The sequence below is a fragment of the Symphalangus syndactylus genome, chromosome 2 (assembly GCF_028878055.3).
Source record: "Symphalangus syndactylus isolate Jambi chromosome 2, NHGRI_mSymSyn1-v2.1_pri, whole genome shotgun sequence".
NCBI lineage: Eukaryota > Metazoa > Chordata > Mammalia > Primates > Hylobatidae > Symphalangus > Symphalangus syndactylus.
The window spans coordinates 126129171-126150707 of record NC_072424.2 but is presented as its reverse complement, the minus strand read 5'-3'; the positions used below and the strand labels follow the sequence as shown (position 1 = coordinate 126150707).

General features: G+C 44.2%; 1 protein-coding gene across 3 annotated transcripts in view; it reads right to left on the bottom strand.

Moving 5' to 3' along the window:
- SASH1 (SAM and SH3 domain containing 1) overlaps nucleotides 1-17634 on the bottom strand; it is a 211034-nt gene extending 193400 nt beyond the window's left edge. For 2 of the 3 annotated variants that reach the window (XM_055266799.2, XM_055266800.2), the window contains exon 1: nucleotides 17067-17634. In XM_055266799.2, coding sequence (XP_055122774.1) covers nucleotides 17067-17210 — 144 coding nt within the window. In that variant the 5' untranslated portion in view covers nucleotides 17211-17634. The remainder of the gene's footprint in view (nucleotides 1-17066) is intronic. The other variant, XM_055266802.2, reaches the window with a different exon arrangement.
- Nucleotides 17635-21537: the final 3903 nt, after the last annotated feature.

The window sequence follows — 21537 nt, the reverse complement described above, 5'->3', positions numbered from 1 at the left end:
GCACCAAAAATCTGGCTCAACACAGGGTTGCCACAAACCTTCAATTTGTTAAAAAAAAAAAAAAAAAAAAAAAAAAAAAAAAACAGGCCAGGCACAATGGCTCATGCCTGTAATCCCAGCTACTCTGGAGGCCGAGGCAGGAGAATCACTTGAGCCCGGGAGGCGGAGGTTGCAGTGAGCTGAGAAGGCGCAGCTGCACTTCAGCTTGGATGACAGAGCAAGACACCGTCTTAAGAAAAACAAAAACAAAAACAGAAACAAGCCGTAACTGCAAAGTGCATAAAATGAAGTATGCCTATATATACATACTTGTATATATTTTTTTATTTTTAAATAAAAATTCCAAGGACCATAGATGTTTAAACATGGCATTAGGGCTGGGCGCAGTGGCTCACGCCTGTAATCCCTGCACTTTGGGAGGCCGAGGCAGGCGGATCATGAAGTCAGGAGATGGGGACCATCCTGGCTAACATGGTGAAACCCCGTCTCTACTAAAACTACAAAAAATTAGCCGGGCGTGGTGATGGGCACCCGTAGTCCCAGCTACTCGGGAGGCTGAGGCAGGAGAATGGCGTGAAACCGGGAGGCAGAGCTTGCAGTGAGCCGGGATCGTGCCACTGCACGCCAGCCTGGGCGACAGAGCCAGACTCCGTCTCAAAAAAACAAAAACAAAAACAAAAACAAAAAGCTTGGCATTAGAAAACAGGAAACCAAAGAACCAACCAAGCATCTAAGGAGGGGTGATTTAAATTTAAAGCAAAACAACAAAAGTAATCACCTCTAGAGTCTGGCCATATCCCTAGTTGTACAATAGTGACTATCTGTCACAACCAAGGCACTGGTACAATATCAGTGTGCTTCTCTCTGCCTTCATAAAACTTGTTTTGCAAGAGACCCTTCTGGGACCCCAGAAGGTAGTGTGTCACTATTCCCTCCCCTCATTCATTCTGCTAAGTCGTTTTTCTGCCAAAACAACACTCCGAGCTGCTTCAATCCTCCCTGCCAACTGCATTGCATAATTCAGTGCTTACTTCTCTTGAGCCAACCAGCAAATGCAGGATTCAAACCAATCTGCTTTCACTTGCTCATTGGTCTCTGGCTGATCCTTGGGAGCCATCGGTGACCTACAGTCCTTGAGCAACTCTCGCTCTGGATTATCTTCTTTATACATCAAGACTTGAAATAGAACATACTCAAACCTGTCTGCAAGTCTGTCTGCAGGTGTACAAATAACAGGTTTATGTGTCTTCAAATATTGATTTTTTTTAAAGTCAAACCTAATATAAAACCTAACTGCTGGGCAGCTTGAAATTTTTTTTTTTTTTTTTCTTTTTTGAGACAGAGTTTTGCTCTTGTTGCCCAGTCTGGAGTGCAGCGATGCAATCTCAGCTCACTGCAACCTCCGCCTCCCAGGTTCAAGCGATTCTCCTGTCTCACCCTCCCGAGTAGCTGGGATTACAGGCACATGCCACCACACCCAGCTAATTTTTGTATTTTTAGTAGAGACAGGGTCTCATCATATTGGTCAGGTTGGTCTCGAATGCCTGACCTCAGGTGATCCATCCACCTCAGTCTCCCAAAGTGCTGGGATCACAGGTATGAGCCACTGTGCCTGGCCGAAAATCTTGTAGGTGACAACAGGAGGCTATCTTTCCCAATGTCGTGTAAGTAGGCCTTTCTATTTTCTACAATAGAAGAACAAAGTGGATAGTCATGGGTGCTGTTCTGGAGCCTGTCTCAAGCTGGTTACAATGAGGAGTAGGTGTCTGTGCTTCTCTCCATCTCCTTGGAATTGATGGACCTGCAAATGCAAAGCCTTAGGTGTTTGCCACACTGACCCACACTGGCATCCAAGACACCAGGATCCAGGGAGCTGGGGTGGAAACTAGGAAAACCCAGACTGCGGGAGACTTTCTGGCTTTACCATCAAACTCTGCTCAAAGAGCAGAGGCCAAATCCATCTGGGTCTGGTCCACCCCGGGGGGCAGTGTGCAAAGATATATAAGCTCAGTATTTTACCTGTTTTACACGTAAAACAGATGAATTTGGAAGTCTAAAATCTGCAGAAGCCAAAGTCAGCCAGCAAGTGTTGAACTGTGGGTATTGAATAAAATGTGGGTGTGTTTAAAAGGAAACCAGGAACCCTAGATTATTTACACGGCCAAAGGATGCCAACAACAGGAAGTTTCTAGTAGCTCTGAGGGCATAAAACCAATCAGCATATGTGCACAGCAAAAGAAATAATCAGCAGACTAAACAGACAACCCACAGAGTGGGAGAAAATTTTTGCAAACTATGCACCCAACAAAGAACTAATACCCAGAATCTACAAGGAACTCAAACAAATCAGCAAAAAAAAAAAATAACCCCATCAAAAAGTGGGCTAAGAACATGAATAGACAATTCTCAAAAGAAGATATACAAACAGCCAACAAACAAAGGAAAAAAATGCTCAACATTACTATCAGGGAAATACAAATTAAAACCCCAATGTGATCACTGCTTTACTCCTGCAAGAATGGCCATAATCAAAAAATAATAGATGTGGGTATGGATGTGGTGAAAAGGGAAAACACTTTTACACTGCTGGTGGGAATGTAAACTAGTACAACCACTATGGAGATTCCTTAAACAACTAAAAGTAGGCCAGGCGTGGTGGCTCACGCTGTAATCCTAGCACTTTGGGAGGCCAAGGTGGGAGGATCACCTGAGGTCAGGAGTTCGAGACCAGCCTGGCCTGTCTCTACTAAAAATACAAAAATTAGCTGGGTGTGGTGGTGGGTGCCTATAATCCCAGCTACTTGGGAGGTTGAGGCAGGAGAATCGCTTGAACCCAGGAGGCAGAGTTTGAGGTGAGCCAAGACAAGAGCAAAACCCAGTCTCAAAAAAAAAAAAAAAAAAAAAGAACTAAAAGTAGATCTACCATTCGATGCAGCAATCCCACTCCTGGGTATCCACCCAGAGGAAAAGAAGTCATTATATGAAAAAGACACTTGCATAGGCATCCTCATGGGCTGTGTGTGGTGGCTCATGCCTGTAATCCCAGCACTTTGGGAGGCTGAGGCAGGCGGATGACCTAAGGTCAGGAGTTCGAGACCAGCCTGGCCAACGTGATGAAACTCTGTCTCTACCAAAAATACAAAAATTAGCCAGGTATGGTGGTGTGTGCCTGTAATCCCAGCTACCCAGGAGGCTGAGGCAGGAGGATCACTGGAACCTGGGAGGCAGAGGCTGCAGTGAGCAGAGATCACGCCACTGCACTCCAGCCTGGGGGATAGAGCAAGACTCCATCTCAAAAAAGAAAAGAGAAAAACAACAGAATGATACCATGGACTTTGGGACTTGGGGGTAAGCGTGGAAGAGGGTGAGGTATAAAAGACTGAACACTGAGTGCTGTGTACACTACTCAAGTGATGGGTTTACTAAAATCTCAGAAATTACCACTAAAGAACTTACTCATGTAACCAAATACTACCTGATCTGTTCCCCAAAAACTATTGAAATTTTTTTAACCTGTATTCAAAAATAAAATAAAACCAATCAGCATATGTAAAAGTACATAGGAAGTGCAAGAAATCATACCAATGTAAATATGATCATTCTAATCTCTAGAGCAGCACTTCTTAGATTAAGGGATGTGACCTGGTAACCTTCTCTCGAGGTTTAAGGAAAGTGTTCATTCTATTCGCCTCCCCTCCTGGTCTCTATGGAAGCTCTTCCACTATAGAAGGCATCCTGCTTTCTAAAGATCCAGACTCAGAATATGCAGCCACTCTCAGGGGCATGACAAACCAAACAGTTCTTGATACAAAATATTAATGTGGGGCAACTAGCTGACATTTTCTTCCATTGAAAAAGCAGCCAGTTCTTTGATAATGCTAAAGTTACATAATGAAGATTTTATAATATCTTCTACATATCATTTAGGAATCATTTGACATCTATTTAATGCTCATCATGAAGTCTCAGTTTCACAATCCTCTGATCAAGGCAAATTGCTACTACACATCAGTGTTATGACGCTCTTCCAGTAAATCATCACCTGGGCGTCACATGTTAGGTGAGTTACATCAACATGTTGCAGAAGACAGTAATGACCATACCCCAGTAGACTGTGTCTTAATGCCATACATTCTGAGAAGGTTTTTTTAAAAAAACTGTAATTCACAATAAAAATGAGCCTTAAAAATAAAATGTTTTACCTTTTCAGAATAAATGTTTATGGTCTTTACAGACTTTCCCAAAGATTTCAAATTCCTGTAGGCTCTCTTTAGATTCATAACTAAATTATCCCAAAATAACAATTTAGGTAAGTGGCAAGTTTGGCTGGGTGTCGTGGCTCACGCCTGTAATCCCAGCACTTTGGGAGGCAGAGGTGGATGGATTACCTGAGGTCAGGAGTTCGAGACCAGCCTGGCCAACATGGTGAAACCCCATCTTTACTAAAAATACAAAAATCAGATGGGGGTGGTGGCACATGCCCCTAATCCCAGCTACTTGGGAGGCTGAGGCGGGAGAATTGCTTGAATGCAGGAGGCAGAGGTTGCAGTGAGCCGAGACTGTGCCACTGCACTCCAGCCTGGGTGACAGAGCAAGACTCCATCTCGGGGAAAAATAAAATAAGTGGCAGGTTTATTCATTACAGGCTTATAGTTCTTACTCAAGCCACAGTGAGTCCCACTTTCTGCCATATTCATACTGAAATGTGTGGTCAAGTTTTTCATAAGTCTGGTGGGCCACCGTTATATGATGGCTCTATAAATCCTTGACTGGAAACCTAAGACTCTTAATTAAAGCTCAAAGATCCAGAATGAGTGATTTGCAGAAAATAGCTCACAAAAAATAGCTGCTAACTGAAGGAAACCCTGGGAAAACAGTCTACAAAACAAAAAATAATAATAAAAAAATCAGGATTATAAAAACCGATTTAGTACATTCATAAATCCATCACTCAAAAAATGAAATCATAAGTGAATGCTTTTAATATTTTACACATTACTAAATAAGTAAACTATTCAAAAGCTCTCTTATATTATTGTGCCATTTAGACAGATACACGAAAAAACTAAAAATAGCAATGTGGGTACCATTTAAACAGAAAATATATTTTTATTACAAGCATTTTCTTGTTTTCAGAAAATCTTGACTATTCAAAAGCATTCATATTTTCTCTTTTTTTTCTTTTTTGTTCTGTTTTGTTTTGTTTTGACACAATGTCTTGCTCTACCACCCAGGCTGGAGTGCAATGGTGCCATCACAGCTCACTGCAGCCTCGACCTCATGGGCTCAAGGGATCCTCCTGACTCAGCCTCCCAAGTAGCTGGGACTATGGGTCCATGCCTGGTTAATTTTTTAAATTTTTTTTTGTAGAGGTGTGGTCTCTCCATCTTGCTCAGGCCAGTCTTGAACTCCTGGCCTCAAGCAATTCTCCTGCCTTGGCCTCCCAAAGCACTGGGATTACAGGAGTGAACCACTGTACCCAGCCTTTTTCTCTTGTGAGTATAGGAAATATTTTAAACACATATTTCTCAATATGTAATCTGAAGGTTAATACCTTGAAGCAATTTATGTACTTATTTTTAAGCTACATATTAAAAAGGGCATATTACCTCAATCAAATCAATAGTTAAGATCAACTGGCCAGGTGCAATGGCTCACGCCTGTAATCCCAGTACTTTGGGAGGCCGAGGCGGATGGATCACCTGAGGTCAGGAGTTCGAGACCAGCCTGGCCAACATGGCAAAACCCCGTCTCTACTAAAAACACAAAAATTCGCCGGGTGTGGTGGCACATGCCTGTAATCCCAGCTACTCAGGAGGCTGAGGCAGCAGAATCACTTGAACCTGGGAGGCACAGGTTGCAGTGAGCCGAGATCGCGCCACTGCACTCCAGCCTGGGAGACAGCAAGACTCTGTCAAAAAAAAAAAAAAAAAAAAAAAAAAAAAAAAATCAATCTTAAATTGAACATGTAGAATCAGAACATCATCCCTTCACTTAAAAATGAAAAATTAGTAACACAGTGGTTCACACTTGTAATCCCATCACTTTATGAAGTTAAGATGGGAGGACTGCTTGAGGCCAAGAGTTCAAGACCAGCCTGTGCAACAAATGCTAGAAAAAATAAGAAAAATATAATAAGCTGAGCCTGGTAATGCGCGCCTATAGTCTCAGCTACTGGGAGGCTGAGGTAGGTGAATCCCTTGAGCACAGGAAGGTGAGGCAGCAGTGAGTCTTGATTATACCACTGCACTCCAGCCTGCGTGACACAGGGAGACCCTGCCTCTGAAAAATAAAAAATAAAAAATTAAAAAGACTAAAATAAAGATATATTAATTCATATTCTAAGTAAAGAAATTCAACTATTGTTAGTAGTTAATAATAACTCAGTTTTTTTTTTCTTTTGAGACAGAGACTTGCACTGTCACCCAGGCAGGTGTACAGTGGCACAATCTCAGCTCACTGCAACCTCCATCTCCCAGGTTCAAGCAATTCTCCCTGCCTCAGCCTCCCAAGTAGCTGGGATTACAAGTGTCCACTACCACACCTGGCTAATTTTTGTATTTTTAGTAGAGATGGGGTTTCACCATGTTGGCCAGGCCGGTCTTGAACTCCTGACAGGTGATCCACCTGCCTCGGCCTCCCAAAGTGCTGGAATTACAGGCGTGAGCCACTGCACCCAGCCAAGAACTCACATTTATGAACTGCTCATCGTATGTCATGCATCGTTCTATTTATTTATTTATTTATTTATTTATGTATTTATTTATGAGAAGGAGTCTCACTCTGTCTCCCAGGCTAGAGTATGGTGGTGTGATCTTGGCTCACTGCAACCTCCACCCCCTGGGGTCAAGCAGTTCTCCTGCATCAGCCTCCTCAGTAGCTGGGAATACAGGCGCCTGCCACTATGCCTGGCTAATTTTTGTATTTTTGGTAGAGATGGGGTTTCACTATGTTGGCCAGGGTGGTCTCGAGCTCCTGACTTCACGTGATCCACCGCCTTGGCCTCCCAAAATGCTGGGATTACAGGCATAAGCCACCAAGCCTGGCCTTTATTCTCATTATTTAAATAATCCTCATGAGAACCCAATGATGTTGGTGACTGTCAACCTCATTTTACAGATAGGGAAACTGAGGTACAGAATAATTAAATAACTCACCCAGGTCACATGTCCAGTAAGTGTTAAAGCCACAATTTGAACTCAAACAATCTAAAATAGTTCCTTTGCTCTTAACTACTTTACTATTCTACCTATCAGCTTTCTAAGAGATGTTCAATTAACTTTGAGACGGAGTCTCGCTCTGTCACCCAGGCTGGAGTACAGTGGCGCGATCTCGGCTCACTGCAAGCTCCGCCTCCCGGGTTCACGCCATTCTCCTGTCTCAGCCTCCGGAGTAGCTGGGACTACAGGCCCCTGCCACCGCGCCTGGCTAATTTTTTGTATTTTTAGTAGATACGGGGTTTCACCGTGGTCTGGATCTCCTGACCTCCTGATCCACCCGCCTCAGCCTCCCAAAGTGCTAGGATTACAGGCGTGAGCCATCGCGCCCGGCCTTCAATTAACTTTTGTTTGTTTGTTTCTAAATGTTTTAACTCACAGATTAAGGTTGTTACTCTTCTCTCTCAAAACTTTTTTTTTAAAGACTGGGCATTTCCAAACAAGGAATGCTACAAAGTTGTTAATGGTTTATTTTACAAAGGAGGTCTTTAAAATCCTATGAAAACAGACAAAGGCAAACTCGTATAGCAAAGATACATATTCTTGAACTAGAGTATTCCTTTCCTCTACAAATAATTTAATGATACATATTCTTGAACTAGAGTATTCCTTTCCTCTACAAATAATTTAATGATACATATTCTTGAACTAGAGTATTCCTTTCCTCTACAAATAATTTAATGTTGAAACACTATATTTTTAAAGCACACACACACACAAACACATAAACATGTTTTAGCTCTAGGTTAAAAACAATTGTTGGCTGACAGCAAGATCAATACAAAATTATTATTAAAGTCAACAAAGTCAAGGGTGCTTAGGATACATTTTAAAGGAAACTAGGTCCTACTAGATTAAGGGAAGTTCAAAACAAAAAACACGGGGGGGTAACTAGGACTCAGGGCATGTCCCAAGATCTTTTATTCTGCTCCTCAATGGCTCTTTACTTAAAAATCATGTGATTCTTATAATGCTTTTATTTTCTTTCTTACTACCTCATGCTAGGAGAAAGAAGGAAGCCACAATCAGGCAGAGTGATGGGTGGACACATGGAAACTTCCTCACTCACTACTTGCCGCAAAACGAAACTAGCAAATAGTGAATGAAACATCAAAATCAACCACGAATGGAACTTGCATCAGACACCCAAGGAGAACCGCAACGTATCTCTGTGAACACAGAGAATCTTAGCCTGAAGAGCAAACATAAATACAAATATATTTCCATTTTCACCAATCATCTTGAAAGCCATAGAAGAGCCTTTCAGAGAAGAAAAAACTACTATTGCAGAAAGGAAATACTAGCCCTTTCTCAAGCATTTGTCTTCTGAGTGTCAGAGTTACCATAATGCCTGGATACCCAGTCTCCAGGATGGAGATGTCTGTATTACATGACTTGACATGGCAGGAAAGATACAAGATAGGTTATCTCTATGAAGCATCTCTGTCATAAAGAATTAATGCTGCCCAGTGAAACACTTCAGAGAACAAAAGAAGGGACGTTTGACATCTGGCTAGGAGCAAAGCTAATGAGGAACAGACCTACCATTTTCAGGTCTTCTTACAAAAGTGAATTAATAAATAGATGTGCATATCATTTGAAAAATGACAATTTACGTAGTCACAAAAATACATTTTATCTCAAAATTAGTCTGAAGGTTTAGTTAATTCTTGTAGTCTCAGTCTGTACTCACAGGTATTAAATGGTATCACTGATAATGAGAGTCAGTCTCTATCCATTTAGATTCACTCTTTTGAGACCAATTTCATTTTTACTAATGACAAGAATGCGTGTCAACCACAGGCAGGCACATCATCCATTACAGTGGGATTATGACAATCAAGTCTTAGACAGGAAACAATCAGGTAGCACCACAGCACTCTTAAAAAGGATACATTAGATAAACGATAGTTTTTCCTCTTACACCCTTTGTAAAATTGAGCTACGGATTTGCAAATGAATCAATTTGCATTGAACTACGTATTTCCCACTATTTCACTGTACTCTACAATTAGCTTTTTTTTTTTTTTTTGAGACAGAGTCTTACTCTGTCGCCCAGGCTGGAGTGCAGTGGCACAATCTCAGCTCACCGCAAGCTCCGCCTCCCGGGTTCACGCCATTCTCCTGCCTCAGCCTCCCAAGTAGCTGGGACTACAGGCGCCTGCTACCACGCCTGGCTAATTTTTTGTATTTTTTTTTTTTAGTAGAGACGGGGTTTCACCGTGTTAGCCAGGATGGTCTCGATCTCCTGACCTCGTGATCCACCTGCCTCGGCCTCCCAAAGTGCTGGGATTACAGGAGTGAGCCACCGCGCCCGGCCTCTACAATTAGCTTTTAAAAGAATGATTTAAAGATCTTTCAGTGGTGTGCATATTGTTATAAATAATAATTCCCCTTTTAAGGAACCACATTCTACCAGTATAGAGAGACAGGTATATAAATATTTATACATATATACATGGATAGATACATTTTTCTTTTTTCTTTAATAAGAATTACAGATGAGGTCTCGCTATGTTACCCAGGCTGGTCTAACTCCTGGCCTCATGCGATCCTCCAGCCTTGGCCTCCCAAAGTGGTGGGATTACAGGTGTGAGGCGCTGTGCCTGGCCGCCTTTTCCTTTAGAAAGAAAGAAAATCGGCCGGGCACGGTGGCTCACAGCTGTAATCTCAACACTTTGGGAGGCCGAGGCGGGCGGATCACGAGGTCAGGAGATCGAGACCATCCTGGCTAACATGGTGAAACCCGTCTCTACTAAAAATACAAAAAATTAGCTGGGTGTGGTGGCAGGCGCCTGTAGTCCCAGCTGCTTGGGAGGCTGAGGCAGGAGAACGGCGTGAACCCGGGAGGAGGAGCTTGCAGTGAGTCAAGATCGTGCCACTGCACTCCAGCCTGGGCGACAGAGTCAGCAAGACTCCGTCTCAAAAAAAAAAAAAAGAAAGAAAGAAAATCACAAGGCATACGACTTCTTTAAAATGTCTTGCATTAACTCAGCCCACTCTTGAGTGTAAAAGAATTATCAAAAGAAAGTTACCATGGAGCAGTCTTGATTACTTTAGAGACTGCACAAAATGTTAGGCCTCGGGAAGCCAGAGGACAGGTAATGACGTGACACATAAACATCTGGTTGGGGCTCTCACTATCCCTGCCTGGGTCACTAAAGTAGTCTCCTTCCCTCCAACCTCATTGCCACCCCATCGCCTATAAAAGTTACTTTTCTGGCCAGCGGGCGTGGTGGCTCATGCCTGTAATCCCAGCACTTTGGGAGGCTGAGGCAGGCAGATCACCTTAGGTCAGGAGTCCAAGATCAGCCTGGACAACATGGTGAAAACCCATCTCTACTAAAAATACAAAAATTAGCTGGGCATGGTGGCGGATGCCTGTAATCCTAGCCACTCGGGAGGCTGAGGCAGGAGAATCACTTGAACCTGGAAGGCGGAGGTTGCAGTGAGCCGAGATTGCACCACTGTAACTCCAGCCTGGGCAACAGAGTTTGACTCACTCAAAAAAAAAAAAAAAAAAAGAAAAGAAAAGAAAGAAAGAAAAAAGTTACTTTTCCAAAACACAGAAGCAATTAGGTCCCATGCCCGATGGCCTCTTTCACCGGTGTCCACAAACCCACAAATCTTATCCAGCCACATCAGCACCCAGATCTGGGAGATCTGTGCCCTTCCACCTTTGTCCCTCTTTGCTCTGCGGAGAAGGGCTCACCTCGCACCTTCCTTTTTATCCCTCTCACTAGAAAAGACCTCTCTGGCAACTCCTACTTATCCCTCAGGGTCCAAATCCAAAGGTATGTCTGGAAGTGGCCGCCCAGATGCTCCTGGGTTGCTGATCCTGAGTGAAGGGATCCTACCGCCTTCGGGGTGCTCTGCCCACCACCCTGTGAGGTTGGGTATGTACTCAGCAACCGTGGGGCTGAGGCTTTTGAAGCAAAACTAACCCTTTGGAGAAGTCAAGGGCAAGTATCGCTAATAGCTCAATAGCTTAAACAAACAAAAAATAGCAGCCAATAAACGTCTGAATAACATGTGTGAAAGAATGAACTATATACAGTTGCAAATGGAAGTCAGTTTCAGGGAAATACATGATCCAACTCTCAGCCTCCCCATCTACTATCTGCATGACTTAGGACACAGGCGTTTACATCTGAACTGTAAAATGAGGACAAGAATACTCACTGACCACACCTCCTACGAGGATCAAGTCAGGAAATGTATGCGCAAGATCCAGCACAGCCCCAGGACTCTACACAGGAGCACTGCCTCCCACTCTGTCCCCACAGAGCTGCATGCAAAGGACCTGAGTAAGAAGCCAGGTGGCAGAGGGCAGGGTTATATGGCTGAGCAAAAGAAAGACAAGGTAGAGAACAGCAAATAAAGGCAGAAAGGCAGGAGAAGGGAATCATGAAAGAAGGTCACTTAAGCTTAAGGGGTCTCCTTTAACAGGAAAAGATTCGGCAACCCCAACCAAAATTATCAAAGCCGGCCAGGCGCAGTGGCTCACGCCTGTAATTCCAGCACTTTGGGAGACCGAGGTGGGTGGATCACTTGTGGCCAGGGATTCGAGACCAGCCTAAACCCTGTCTCTACTAAAAATATAAAAATTAGCCAGGCATGGTGGCGGACGCCTGTAATCCCAGCTACTTGGGAGGCTGAGGCAGGAGAATCGCTTGAACTCGGGAGGCAGAGGTTGCAGTGACCAGAGATTACACCACTGCACTCCAGCCTGGGAGACAGAGTGAGACTCCTTCTCAAAAATAAATAAATAAATAAATAAAATTATGAAAGCCATTGACTTAGTCTTTGGCAAAGAAGTGAACATCCAGACGCCTGAGTTCTGCCTCCTCTCTGTTACCCTGAGCAAGTCTTTTACACCTGGCAGCCCTCCAAACCCTTCTAAGTGAGAGTTGCAGGTGTATTTCCAAGGGCGCTTCAGTCCCTTCCACTATATAACCTTGCAACTTCTCCACGTAGAGAGGCCACAAGGCTTTCTTCAGTGGGCTAAAAGGAACATCATAAAATTAAGATGAAGTCAGAATATTTGAAATGGGCTTGACTCTCAAATTCCAAGACGTAAAATTAATTAAGTCATTAGCTGATAGGCACAACTCAAGACACCTCCCAGGAGAACATGTAAATTAACTGCTTTCAAAGGAGTTAGCATTCTAAAAACCCCCTCAGGATCTCACTAACATCTCTCCTCCCCCACACTTGGCCTAAAACGACAAAGGAAAAGAGGGAGACATTTTGTTTGTTTGTTTTAGGGGTTTTCTTGTTAATTTTTTAGGAATGGAGTGAATAGTAAGATAGGATGAATATAACAGTTTCTGTGGACTGATGCCTGCCATTCTGTAGCTTGCACAGGAATTAGAGTAGGGGAAGGTTCGGAGTATCTCTATACAATGGATATTTTTTAAGCATGCTGGGAAATAGGTGTAAATTGTAGAAACAGTGCAAAAACAGAGGAAATTTCAGGTTTGGGGGAGGTGCATCTTGCCGGATCCTGCAAACAATAGGCACTTACTAACCCCCTTCCCAGTTAACAAGTAGATTTACAGGCTGGGCTTCGCCTTAGAAGTCCTCAAATCCTGTAGGCAGAAGCTGAAGAACCATCACAATTTACCAAATGGATAAATCAGTCCTGAAAAAAGGATCTACCACACCGAACTGCATCAACAACCTTAGCAATTCCCGCTCTTAAAAATAACTTCCCTCCCCTACCTAAAAAAAGGAATGCTGTGTCTGCCAACTACGGAGTAAAGAAAAAAGGGTAAAATTCCACAAGATTCCAACTCAGTTTTGCGCTCCTCAGTAGAAGTCTACACATGTCATAGGGAGAGGTGACATGCTTTGAAAACCCTGGCCTACCACATGTGGTAGTGTTAGTGAACAGAATGGCACATTTCACAAGAACGCCAAGGTTTAATAGCTGAGGGCTTACAAACATGTTGCAATTTACCATTAGTTTCCAGTGGAAGCACCGGGATTTTAATTTGCATGATGAAACTGCCCAAAACGTAGTTTCAGCCAGAGCAGAATTCATTCACATCTTTATAAATGTACCCCATTATATTACAGCAGGCACATGTGTCTTGACAGAACAATGGTTTGATGTGACTCCCGCATTTAAGAAATACATACTTTTTTTTTCCTTTTTCTTTCAACAAAGCTGTGTTCTCAGCACCCAGTTAAGTCAGGAGCACTGGAGATAGAAAAACAAGTAAGACACTGACCCTGCCCTCCAGGCACTCACAATCTAGTAATTTTTTTTTTTGCAAGCTTGTTTTCTGTTAATTCTATATCCATTTATATATTCACTTATTAGCATTTATTTATTCTATCACTGCTCAAACATTTTCATGCCATAAATTATACTATTATTTCTTTTCTAAATGAGCACTTTGTTAACAATTATCTGAAAGCAACTATTTGGTGCTTAACTGTGCATGGACTGAATTAATCTAAATGCAAAATGTGTCCTAATGAACTCAAACAACCATCCTGTATTTACTGAGATCCATGACTCTGGGGCAATACTTTCACTGGGTTATAACCAACAACATCCCCTGGGGGACAACTGCTCAATAGCGCTCATTCACCCAAAAATGTTTTCACTTACTAAGCTGTGAGTTTTGTCATTTCAAATTTCCACACACAGTATTGATAAGCTGTGTGGTTTGATTTCCACAATTAGAAGAATCTGAAAAAGCAAAGTAGAACTGTGTCTGAAATCTGTTAAGGATAATGTTCAGATGTGTAATTTCCCGACTACCTCTACTCTCCTCTTCATGTTCAGTATGGAAAAAGAATCTTGTAAGTCACATTTTACCTAAAACACACAGGATTTCTAAATGTACTGAATTACATTTCTACTGAATTCATCTGAGAGAGTTAACTGTGGAGCGTCGTGACATCAGGATCCCTACTGCTGAGGCCAGCAACCGGGGACAAGTCTAACATTGTCACTAACATGGTATGTGCCATTGGTCAAGTCACTTCACCTGTCTAAATTGACAGATGATTGCAAAATCTCATATTTTAAATAAAAAAGGAAGGAAATGGTGTCTCTTGTTTCAGTGAGAATGAAGCCAACTGTTAATTTTGTGTCTTGATGTATTTCCCAGAAGACTCAGTTTGTATAAACACTTGGATAACAGCTTTCCCTCCCTTTTAGCCTGGTGTCTCCCTGCAAGGCATCTACAAAGGAGCAGTAAGCCATGTCTTCCTCTGAATTTTACTAAGGAACAATCTCCATGCCTGATTACCCCAGATAAACAAGGAGAAAACATGAGCAAACACAACCTGTCTGGGACAGGCTTTACGTTCTTCCCAGCCTGATACTGAATGATTAGCTGAAGTACATATTTTCTTTGCTCCTGCATCTGCCCTTCGGGTTTGAGCTTCTGAAGCCCCATCCCAACTTTTTTTTTTTTTTTTTTTTTGAGACGGAGTCTCGCTCTGTCGCCCAGGCTGGAGTGCAGTGGCGCAATCTCGGCTCACTGCAAGCTCCACCTCCCGGGTTCACGCCATTCTCCTGCCTCAGCCTCTCCGAGTAGCTGGGACTACAGGCGCCCGCCACCACGCCCGGCTAATTTTTTGTATTTTTAGTAGAGACGGGGTTTCACCGTGGTCTCGATCTCTTGACCTCGGGATCCGCCCGCCTCGGCCTCCCAAAGTGCTGGGATTACAAGCGTGAGCCACCGCGCCTGGCCCCCACCCCATCTTTTAACTCAGCCAAAGAACACTCGACTACAACTGACCCAACAGTGCTGGAATCTGCCAGGGAAGGGAAAGCAAATCTGCAGAAAATGCCACCGGCCAACCCTCTTCCCGAAAAGAACCCTCAGCCCAAGTTTCATTTCAGCAGGCCCCCGACCCTCCCTGCCCCCAGCCCAAAGCCCTAGAGTAAGGGATACAATGGGATATTATCAAACCAATTTCCTCAGTAACTGAAAACTTAGAACTGGATCTAGACAAGAAATAATAGGATAACTTACAAACAGTCTATCGGCCGGGCGCAGTAGCTCACGCCTGTAATCCCAGCACTTTGGGAGGCCGAGGTGGGCGGATCACAAGGTCAGGAGTTCGAGACCAGCCTGGCTAACATGGTGAAACCCCGTCTCTACTAAAAATACAAAAATTAGCTGGGTGTGGTGTTGCGCGCCTGTAATCCCAGCTACTCAGGAGGCTGAGGCAGGAGAATTGCTTGAACCCAGGAGGCAGAGGTTGCAGTGAGCTGAGCTCGTGCCACTGCACCCCAGCCTGGGCGACAGAGCAAGACTTTGTCTTAAAAAAAAAAAAAAAAAAATGTTTATCACAACTTTAAAATGTCCATTAGGTTTTCTGGAACTTCAGTGAAGGATCACATTCATCTGTATACTTCAGAAAATGCAAAAACAAAACCTTTTAAATCTAAAATATATATTAGATTTAGGTATATTATATACCTATGCTATATATCGTATGTAAATGTACATTGTATGCATATTTATATACATTTTTCAATACTGGAGAGTGACAAGAGCAGATAGAAATCTTTAACCAACCCTCGCTGGTTCTCTGCATACTAAGAATCATAAATACCAGTGGTCACCTGAAAATAGAGTAACTGGGCTTTTAGGATGTCTAGAAGGAAGAGACAGGAGACTGTTTACAGGAAACAAACAAATAAAACCTGAAAGACAGCTACACTTACTGAGCCTCTACTATATGCTGGACAGTCTGCTGAGTACTTGATACACACACCAACCCAGCTAAATCTCAGAAACCCCAAGAAGCAAGTGTTCTTTTCTTCAATTTTCAGGTGATGAAATTGAGGATCAGAGAGGTTGAATAACTTGGCCAGGATCATTTGGTCAAGATCTCCAACAGTCAATTGCAGAGCTGGCATTTGACCTAGTATAACTTACTTTGAAGCCCAAGAGTTTAATCACTGTGCTAAAAACTGTACAGGGTTTATCATTCCCAAAGAAGAACTTCTTTCACTCCATCTCCTCCCATTCAAAAAATATAAGATCTCAAAGCAAATCTAGAGTCTTTTCTGACAATCTGCACATCTGGCCATTCCAAGTCTTTAAAGTTGTCTTTTACGTATGGATTAAGATGTCTGACTGTAATAACCCTCGCCCATCCGATTCCAGTGTACCTGCCTAACTACAGCTCCACCAAAGCAAATCTATTACTTCCCCAAGGTATTCAACTCTGAGCAGGTTAAAACTTCATCCTCCATACAGAAGAACTGCTTCCCAGAAACTATGCCAAATCCAGGGGCGCTTTTAGTCACTGGACATTTCAAAATACATGACAGCACAGATTTAGCAAAATAAGTCCTATTGTTTTAGCCCCAAACATATAAAACAAATATCCTGTAACTCCAAAAATTGAAAAACTGCAAAAAAAGTAGGCGAACATTTTGGCAGTTCTGAGTAAGGAAATGTTTGTTTTCCCTCTTGTGGTCACACAACAAATGGTGAAGAGATAAACATCAGTAACATCAGCCTTTTCCCAATCCTGCATCAACCAAATATGTATTTACACATCTACTCTTTGAAGGCCTCTTTCTCGCCTTTTCCACACCAACATCTCAGCAGGTGTCCCAGATTAAACTGTTGACTATCATACCTGATTGTTTAAAAAACACCTATTGACGGGACCTGTGGCTAGTTATTTTTTAATTAGGGGTTGAAATCCTATACTGTGTGTATTTAGCCCCCTAAGAACTAGAGCCAGAGAAGGACGCCTCTGCGGAGTGGTTTGCCCAGTGGGTGGGCGAGAAGGGAGCCCCCGGTTTCAGAGGGGCTGCTGCGAACTGCACTTCCTGCGCCGCCCCCTCCCCAGGTAACTCACCAGGATACCCATCACGTCGGTCCAGAGTCGGGAGAACGCCTCGGATGTGTCAGCACCCGGCTCGGGCTCCGGTTCTGGCTCCGGCGCGGGCTCGGGCTCGGCCTCCGGCTCGGGCCCCGGGCCAGCTGCTCCCGCGTCCTCCATGGCCGTGTCCCGCGCGCGGGCCGTGCGTCCCAGTCCCCGCGGCGCCCTCGCCCCGCACCCGCGCGCAGCCTGCCCGGATGCCTGGTCCCCGCCCGCGGCGTCACCGAGCCGCGCCCCCGCGCTGCATGCGCCGGCAGCCCCGGCCTCCCCGCGGGGGCCCTTCGCAGGCGCCCGCACCTCGGCTCTAGGTGGCCACGGGCTGCGCGACTGACAACTCCAGAAACTTTCCCACCCCGCTCGGCGCAGCAACAGGGTAGCAGGAGGCAAAGTCCGCACCACTGAGTTGTACGGCGGGGAATTCGCTCGGCCCAGAAGCAATTAAACCCGCGCAAAGGCGTTTCTTCCTGTGACGGGAACCAACTAACTAAGGCACGCGACTCGTTCCTTCTAGCAAGTCTTGGCAGGACCCGGCAGGGGTGGCCGCGGCGCCTCTAGATCTTGGAGGGAGCTCCCCGGGACCCCTCTCTTCAAAATGAGCTCTTCCAGCTCCACATGACTCTCTCCCCTCGAGGCTAAAGAAAGCGTTTAGCAACAAAAGGTGCTCTGATGTCAGGCTCTTTGCATGGAAATGAGCCTCGGACAGGAGAACAAATCGCCTGTTGAAAGAGCAGCCGCGCCGCGGTCTCCGGCCCGCAGAAGTTTCCAATCACGCTATTCACGGAAACGCTTTTGGTCACGGAAACCCGAGAAAGTTAATCTTTAAGCGACTCCCGCCCAAAGGCTTCACAAGTAGTCCGTGTCGCTACAATGCATACCTCGCCCCTCGTGAAGTCAAGCGACCCAAGGAATTACAATCCTGCCTCTGCCAGCCAAGACTTCTCTGCAAAACGAGTGTGAAAGCTTGGGCACGAGCCAATGTTTGGATCATTTTTTATGAGTGGGGGCATTTTGGCTCCTGAATGCCCACAATGCCATGCATTGCTAGGGCTTTCGGCTAATTAAGGGAAATGCGCTTTGGGTTTTAATTATTCCTTTACATTAGGGACACAGGGAAGGGCTATTTTCGAAACTAAATTCAAATGATTGTGTAGCCAGTCAGCCTACACACACTTGGGGCCCTGTGTGTGTTTTTCCAAGGGGAAGCTCCAGGACGGATTTATTTTATAAGGGAACTAGCCCCGGAGAGGTGATTTTCCCTTTTGTGATTCTATCTTTCAAAACCACTCAGAGTTTTCCTTGGAAGGTGACAATGCACGTCACATTCGATTTGGTGATTGATCACTTTTGAAACAGTTAAGAAACCACATGCAGTTTGCTCTTCTGTTAGGGCCTTGTGGTTTAAAAGGAAAAAATAAAACAAGTGAGATGCCCCAGGGAGAGAGCCCTGCTTGTTTTGAGGCCTCTCCTGTTACTTGTTGATTGTAGGGGTTTTTTTGGTTTTTTTGTTTTATTTTGTTTTGTTTTCCTTCTGAGTCCACTTGAAAGGGGATAAGAGCATGTCCTTGAATTCCCCTTGCTCAAGCATTAAGTGCTGCGAGCACCAATCAATGCAATGGGTGAATAGTCCTTACAGGAAAGTTCAAAATGTAAAAACATTTTCAAAAGTAACTACATTTATAAACACAATCCCTGATCATTTTTGTGTGTTTTTGGCGGGTGCGGAGCCTCGCGCCTGTAATCCCAGCACTTTGGGAGGCTGAGGCAGACGAATCGCTTGAGGCCAGGATTTTGAGACCAGCCTGGTCAACACAGCAAAACTCTGTCTCTACTAAAAAAAAAAATAAAAAATAAAAAAAAACAGCAAGAGTGTTGGAGCATGCCTGTAATCCCAGCTACTCAAGAGGCTGAGGCATAAGAATAGCTTGAACCCAGGAGGTGAAGGTTACAGTGAGGTCCTGCCACTGCACTTCAGCCTGGGTGACAGAGGAAGACTCTCTGTCTCCAAAAAAAAGAAAAAGAAAGAAAAAAAAATGTGCTTAAAAAATTTTTTTAGAGACAAGGTCCTGCTCTCTCACCCGGGCAGTGCAGTGGTGCAATTATAGCTCACTGCAGCCTTGAACTCCTGGGCTCAAGCAATCCTCCTGCCTCAACCACCTGAGTAGCAGAGACTACGGGCACACCGCTGCACCAGACTAAGTTTTTAAATGTTTTATAGAGACAGGATCTCTTGCTGTTGCCCAAGGTGGTCTCAAACTCCTGGACTCAAGGGATCCCCCCTCCTTGGTCTCCTCAAGTGCTGGGATTATGGCATGAGCCAGTGCTCACAGTCCCTGATGATAATGTTTGTGAAAGGAAACCAAAAGAATTATTAAATTTCTCCTTAATAGCATTGAGGCATTGTGTTGAAGTAGAAAGAGCACTGAACTATGAGTCAATATAGCCAGGTCTTGTGCTCTCCTAGGCTGATGCCGGAGTTAGGCCAGATGGGTTTTCAAGGCTCCCTCGTGCTCTGTGATACTTTGAATAAAAATAAATTCAGTTAAGGCTAATAAGGTTTTTTTAAATTGTCATTTCTATAAAGAGATAAATATAAGTAAATGATAGGAAAAGATAAATAGACTTTATAGTTGACTGTATTGGTATATTTAAGAATTTCAATTTATTCACCAAGTGATTTTTTTGAGACAGAGTCTTGCTCTGTTGCCCTGTCGCCCAGGCTGGAGTGCAATGGCGTGATCTCGGCTCACTGTAACCTCTGCCTCCCAGGTTCAAGCGATTCTCCTGCCTAATCCTGAGTAGCTGGGATTACAGGCACGCACCACCACGCCCGGCTAATTTTTGTATTTTTAGTAGAGACGGGGTTTCACCATGTTGGTCAGGCTGGTCTCGAACTCCTGACCTCATGATGCACCCGCCTCGGCCTCCCAAAGTGCTAGGATTACAGGCATGAGCCACCGTGCCTGGCCTGGTACTTTCTTAAATTTAAGAAGATGCAGAGGACTGTGCTGCTTCCAAGGGGCAGCCTGTTCTCTGCATAAACACTTTCCAGCAAATAACTCAGCAAGGAGCCAGGCAAGCCGGGCAGTGGGGGCTGGGGTTAGGATGAAGCCTGACTCCCCAGCACCAATCCAGAATCATTTTCTTCTTGACTATCATATGACCTGGGGCAAAGCATTTGACCTGGTGCTAGTTTCCCCATCCCAGATGAGGCAAGGCCACACTAATTGCCACCTGCTTCTTCACAGGTTTTCAGGGTCATCTAAAGACATGTACAGTTTAGTGACAACACATACCCGCATCAGTGTAATTAAACTGGCCAGGCATGGTGGCTCACGCCTGTAATCTCAGCACTTTGGGAGACCGAGGCGGGCACATCACTTGAGGCCAGGAGTTTGAGACCAGCCTGGCCAACATCACAAAACCCCATCTCTACTAAAAATACAAAACTTAGCCAGGCATGGTGGCACACACCTGTAGTCCCAGCTACTTGGGAGGCTGAGGCAGGAGAATCGCTTAAACCTGGGAAGTGGAGGTTGCAGTGAGCAGAGATTGTGCCACTGCACTCAGCCTGGACGACAGAGCGAGATTCCATCTCAAAAAATACATCTATATAGATATTTATATAGGTATCTATATTTATAATTATATATCTATATATATATATACACATATAATTAAACCTTAGCCAGCATTTTGGCACTTATAGAAATCAACCTATTCTAGATATTTAAGCTGTTTTTCCTGGTGCTTCTTAATCAATGGATAGGGAAATGAGATAATGTTTTGGGAGAAATGTTGATGCCTATACATAGAATGTGAAATTTGAGGCCAGGCATGGTTGCTCATTCCTGTAATCCCAGCACTTTGGGAGGCCGAGGCAGAAGGATCATCTGAGATCAGCAGTTTGAGACCATCCTGGCCAACACAGCAAAACCTCGTCTCTACTAAAAATACAAAAATTAGCTGGGCATGGCAGCATGTGGCCTGTAGTCCCAGCTACTTTCTACTTATCAATTTCCATGTGTTAACTCAACATGATCTAATTACCACTCCCAAGATTGATGACTCTTTTCTCTTTTAGTTAATGTCACTTCTCACTCCTTTCTTCTAAAATTTCCTTTGGGGCTTTTTATCTCTCTCTCTCTCTCTCTTTTTTTTTTTTTTTTAAGACAGAGTCTCTCTCTGTTGCCCAGGCTGGAGTGCAGTGGCCCAATTTCAGCTCACTGCAATCTCCGCCTCCCGGGTTCAAGCAATTCTCCTGCCTCAGCCTCCCAAGTAGCTGGGACTACAGGCGCTTGCCACCACACCTGGCTAATTTTTGGATTTTTAGTAGAAATGGGGTTTCACCATGTTGGCCAGGCTGGCCTCAAACTCCTGACCTCAGGTGATCCACCTGCCTTGGCCTCCCAAAGCGCTGGGATTACAGACGTGAGCCAAGGCTCCTGGC